General features: G+C 32.4%; 1 protein-coding gene across 1 annotated transcript; it reads right to left on the reverse strand.

The window, feature by feature from the left end:
* Positions 1 to 1,496: 1,496 nt before the first annotated feature.
* Positions 1,497 to 3,257, reverse strand: LOC140920745 (uncharacterized). Its single transcript, XM_073369570.1, has 3 exons — positions 3,193 to 3,257; positions 2,197 to 2,396; positions 1,497 to 2,101 (listed from the first exon to the last, which is right to left on the reverse strand). Exons 1-3 carry the CDS (start codon positions 3,255 to 3,257, stop codon positions 1,497 to 1,499), a joined length of 870 nt encoding a protein of 289 aa, XP_073225671.1.
* Between the last annotated feature and the right edge of the window lie 3,148 nt (positions 3,258 to 6,405).

The raw sequence follows: 6,405 nt of genomic DNA on the forward strand, positions 1-6,405 counted from the left end.
ATCTAACACTATTACAGGTAAACTCTATGCTGCCACACATTTTCTTAAGTTCTTTATAGACTGGTTTTATATTGATTGTCTTGAAATTATAGACTTTTTTTTTTACTGAATTATGGTTTATTATTGGTTTCATAGTTTTAGTATTTTTTTGGATTGGTTTGCTAATTTCATGGTATGATTTTTTCTTGATTTCCTAGATTGATTTGTTGATTACTAAACTGGTTTGTGTGTTGTTTTTCTAGACTAGTATGCTAATATTTTTGACTAGTTTTTTTACTAATTTTTTGGAGTGGTTTAATGATTTCTAGCCAGGTTTGTTTGCTGTTTTTCTAGGCTAGTTTACTATTTTTTTGGGCTAGTTTACTGATTTCTGGGCTGGTTTAGTGATGTGCAGGCGTGGGTCTATTACCATTTCTCAACATTATTTGCAGATTGCTATAGACTCTCTCGTATTTATGTTGAGGACTACCCTAGAGCACTTAGATGGAAGCCAAAACGGGATAAGGGTTTGGTTCTTCCATTTAGGAAAGCATTCGACTAGATTGATGTTGATGACATATGTTGGACACCCTACAGAGAGCATAGAGCAAAGCGACCATTTGAGGTTGTTTCATTATTCAGAGGGTGGATATGGCGGGGTTCTAAGATGTATGCTCACTTTCCAGATAGGGTATTACGCCAATAAGGACATGTCCAAACTATCATTGGTTCACCTGTGGAGATAGTAGGTCAGACGACCACATCAGAGGAAATGGACATCATGTTTACGCAATACGATGTGTATGTAGTTGACGCTGGCGCAATTGTACAGGGACAAGCATAGTGCACGAATGAGTACCTGGAGTGGTTTTGTTAGATTTCTCATCGATATATCATTCGTAGAGAACTAGTCCATGTAGCTCATTCAATTGCATAACTTGTCGATGATGATCTCGTAATGAGACATGAACTATTGAAGCTCTACCACACACTATTGATGGATGAATGTCCAAGAGTTTTTACCCATTCCAAGTAAACCTGCAACTGGATGATATCCATAATTACCATCATCGCCGACATCAATAATGTTATCTATGAATTTATGAATTTCAACCGACAACCAATCGTTGAAAGGAGAACTATTGGTTATTGAACTTTGTTGACTAATGGTCGAGGCGTGAGCTTTTTTGGACTGTTGATCGAGGTTTTTGTACTTTATTAGTTGTTATAGTGCTACATGCATTTGTGTCACTGCATTGAACACTTGCATCCAGATACTCCCACCAACATGGATCACGTTTGGTTGATTTATCTCTTTTTGCTACCTTACTTTTGTACTTTTTTGGTGCACCCTTTGTTTTAACATTGTCAACAAGTGGACACATCGACGTAGTGGATGGATACGCAATCTCTCGTAATTTACCTTTAAGTGAAATTTTGCCAAATACATCAAGTTCTTCAAACATTTTCACTATCAAATCTATTTCATGTTTCACAAATAACTCTGAAGGTTTACTCTATCCATCATCATGGAAACTTAATTTACTCCACCAAACTTGAATAGCGTCTAATGTAATGGAACGCGGGATCATACTATACATGGGAATTTCACATGCATAAGGTAGACCATGTGTTGTCCTAATTGTGCAACAACACTCAGTCTGATCAATACCTACATATTTCACGTGATCATAATTTGCCACAATGTGATCTATTGTATTTTTTGATACAACACTATACAAATTGGCGTATAATCTGTTACTATATCGATGCACCTTTTGAATGATGCTTTTTTCAAATGATGTTATTATTTCATTGTGTTGTAATATAACTATGCTATTGATGGTTTCCAAAACACTGCATATATCACCAATACTATCTTGTAATATCCTTTTAAAAATCCAATACACCGACTCAACCCTTTGTGTTGTGGTGTTCCCAAAGTGCATAACTTTATTTGTCCATGTCACAACAAATCTTTCCTTCTGAGGAATTAACCAATACTCGTGTACATAATCATAAAAAATATAACAGCTACTACAAATTCCTTCAAAGATAGTCAACTTCATGTAGTATTGAGCCTCATCATAACTGTAAACTCCCATGCCTCCATTATTTGCACCTGCTTTTTTTTTGGAAACACAGTCATCTTGCACTTGGCTTTGACATTCTTGCATATATGAAATAAGCATAATAAATTCATTGCTTTTGGAAAACCATATTCAACTACGTTCATCAAAGCAAGGTCTCTATCAGTAACGATGACTTCAACTTCACCACTTGTAATATGTTCTTTAAACATTTGTAGTGTCCGCGTGAAGTTATCAGCACACTCAGACTGTAGATATGCAAATCCCACATAAAATGTCATTTCAGTATATGTAACACCAATAATCTCAAATAATGGTATTTGATACCTACAAGTCTTGTATGTGCTATCCATAATCAATATTATATGAAAATTATTTACAAGAGTGATAGCGTATGGATGGTCTCAAAATATGTCCCTCAACTCATTTGAACCATCTACCTTCCTATATCAATAGACGTATTTGTCGCGTTCTATCAACGTCAAAAGATGTTACATTTATGTTCTATTACCTCTAAGTGATGAACAATATGCTTGACGTGCATTGTGAACTTGTTTTATTGTCGTCAAACTTTCAACATTATGATCCCTTAGTTTCAACAAAATGTTTTTTGGTTTTACCAAGTTCTTCGTTATATCATCAAGTAAATTTTTCTCGTCTTGAGACAATTGACCTAAGAAAGAATGACCATTCAGGTTTTTGGCCAATTCGTGGTTATGGAGACCACATATTACATGCATATACCATCCCTCACCAACACTTGATTGTGTTCCTCTCAATCTAAATGAACATTGGCATTTTCTAGTCCAAGTACTCCTTATAGGTTTTATAATTTTTTTAAGGTCTATATTTACCGCTTTTTTCACAACCAATAATTAATTTTGTCTTTGTTCTTGGTCGTGTTGTCGCAGTTTCAGATCTAAAAATGACAACGACAAATCTATTTTCCCTTCCAACATTTCTAGCCCATTTCAATAAATCATCTCGTGTATCAAACATGATGCTGGTGGTAAACACGTCAGTCAAATCAATCATAACAGGTTCAACTCTATCATTCATAGCATCAAAATCTGGTTCCAAACCATAATACAATTCTTCAAAATCATGATCCAAACCATCTTACATTTCCTCAAAATCAGGTTTCATACCTTCACACATTTCTTCATTGTTGTCTCCCCCTTGATCCATTTACCTGCATAAAAAAATTAACATAAATATTACATAAAAACCCTAAATCCTAAACCTCAAAAAATAACAAAAAAATTCTTAATTATGAACATTACGTGAACTATATTCATGTATGTGTACGTGAACTCAATTCACGCATCACCTACGTGAATTGAATTCAAGTAAACTTATGTGAACTCGATTCACGTACCTCTCATAGACTTCACTAATATGATTTGTACGTGAACTCAGTTCACGTATGTTTACTTGAATTCAATTCACGTTTGTGATATGTGAATTTAGTTCACGTACGTGAATTCAGTTCACGTATCTTATATGAATTCCTAAACACCATTTATGTACGCAATCGTAAATCACGTACATTTACGTAAACTTAAATCATGTAACATCTGTGATTTCTAAAATTTATAACCTACGTGAATTCAGTTCACGTAAACGTGCGTCAATGGAATTCACGTAAACGAACATGAATTCAGTTCAGGTTAATGTACATGAACTGAGTTCACATACAACACCCATATTGTGAAAGAAAAAAAAAACGAAACTCAAAAACAGAACAACATACATACCTAGTTGGGTCACTTTAACTACAATATGAAGATAATGAAGAAGATTGAAGATGTTAGGTTAATGAAGATGAAGATGATGCAGATAGAAATAATGGGGTTAAGTGAATATATAAGGAAATGCATTTTCGGTATTTTTATTTAAAAAAAAATTGAGGGGTGTGGGAAGCAAAATGAGGGGTGTAAGAAGCAAAATTGACTCTAAATAACATTTCCTGTCAAATTTATCTTTCTCACTAATACATGTTTATAGGTCCCTCTTTGTAAGACCCTTAGTTTTAATTTCTGATTTATGTATTTTTGTGTGTTTTTATGTTGATTTCTGGTGCTTGGCATGTGAGTTGTGCTTGTTATACTATGAAGATTGTATATACATATTCGGTTGTTTTTGTGATTTGCCTTAATTGCTTTGAGGTGTGAAGTTTGGTTGGTTAAGTTTCAATGTAATTATGTGTTCATAATTGATAATATTAAAGCTTGAAGTGTTGATTGATTCAGAGCTATTTTAGAACTGAAAATCTGCATTTTCTCAGTTGTGTTCGGCTACGACAGTGCAGTTTGTCAAAACTTCATTTTTCAACATTGTTATGCATTTTTGGACATATGAAAACCCTTTCAAGGAGTATGCTAAGTTGAAAGGTTATTTTGTGCATTTGAAATTTAAATGCTATGTGATATTTGTTAATTTCGGTTGGTGATCCTTTACAATTATTGTGGAAATACGGGCTTTGCCCTCAGATGAGAACCAGTATCGTCCTGCCGGTTAGTACTTTGGAGACGGGCATGTAGTTAGACATACCTGACCGAAGTTGTGTCAGGAGGATCTTGCGGGGAACGTGGAGATCCCCCGGGTTTTATAGTGTTTGTAGCATGATCAGATTAGGTAGTTGTCTAAGGACTTGATGTCTTTCTTTTGTGATTGTATTTATTTCATTTTGGAAGATTCTATCTATGCTTAAACTGTCTGTTGACTTTTCTTTTGATGGGTTCATGTTCCACTTTTTGATGCGACGTGGGGAAAGTAGAGATTCTTGGGGCATTGTTTTTATGCAGGTGTCTGCCGAGAATACCCCAATGGTATGAGCTATGTCTGATAGGTCTCATAGCCCCATTGTATTTTGCTATTTAAATACTTTGGATTTTGTTTCAAAAAAACTATTTTCGTTGTTTGTAAATATTGTTGACTTTTGTCGTTGTGTTACCACTTAAATATTTTATCCAGAAATATTTATTTCTTTATTTTTTTTTAAAAAATAATACATTTGCGCTGTTAAAAATCGGAGTGTTACACTCTTCAATCTTCAACACACACACCACTTTCAATCTTCAACACACACACCACTTAAAGATTTTTCTCTCATTTTTGACTAGGGCGATTTTAGGAGCTAAAAGGATTAGAAGACAGATCGATTCCTAGCTAGTTCAACCGAGTGAACTTGTCGATCTAGTTCGATTTTCTAAACATTGGAAAATATACACTAAATTAGTATATTTAAGTTTTTTTCTTCTAAATAATTTACCTCTTTTATATGGGAACACGTTATTAATTATAACTCCTTCACTAGGAAGAAAAATTAAGGTATAATTGATTATGTTGTAATAACTAAATTTTGTTTGGCCAAAAAAAGATTGTAGTTCAATAAATCATAATATAAATTTATTTATCATTAAAAAAAGGGGAAAAAAATTATACATCAACATTGTAAATTAATTTTATGCCGTGAATTAATATGAGTTAATAATTATATGATTATATTACATAATTGCATCTTCTATTAATTATGCAATCAATAATTTATAGTAATAACTTGTAAAATTGTTTAGGTTAAATACCACTTGTAGTCCCTTAACTTAATTTCAGTTAACGTTTTAGTCATTCATTTTTTTTTTTTTTTGCAATTTGGTTATTTATTTTAATTTTAAGTGACAATTTGATCTTTTATGTTTTAAAATGTTAACAATGTAATCCTTTTTTTTATAAAAATTCATCAAAATTTTCAAACAAAACCCATAAATTTAATTATATTCTTTAATATAATACAAACTTATTTGATGTTGTTAGAGATGAAAATATGAGTTTATTTAAAGATTTAAGTTATGAATTTGCATTATGTTGAGGATGATAATTAATATTATGGATTTAAGTTATGAACTTTTTGAATTTTTGCAAAAAATAAGTATAACATTGTTGACATTTTAAAACATAATATATCAAATTGTCACTTAAAATTAAAATAAAAGACCAAATCAGGAATAAAAAAAAAGATAAAAGACTAAAACGTTAACTGAAATTAAGTTAAAAGACCACGTGTAGTATTTAGCCGATTGTTTAATAGGTGAAACTTCTTCTGATTAGTTGTATTTTAAATTATTTTAATTCTTAGTGTTAAACGTGGACAACAATCAAGTCAGGAATACCCTCCTTAATTTAAGACTTGACTACGAAGTGATAGAGACAACAAAATTATTATAAGAATATAAAAATGGAAATGACAGTATAATACTTGCTCCTAAAACATAGCCTTGGCCTTGTACATGTCATGACACAACATTTGGATACAATTTTTCTGACACACAGAAAA

This window comes from Cicer arietinum, chromosome 6, assembly GCF_000331145.2.
Source record: "Cicer arietinum cultivar CDC Frontier isolate Library 1 chromosome 6, Cicar.CDCFrontier_v2.0, whole genome shotgun sequence".
Taxonomy (NCBI): Eukaryota; Viridiplantae; Streptophyta; class Magnoliopsida; order Fabales; family Fabaceae; genus Cicer; species Cicer arietinum.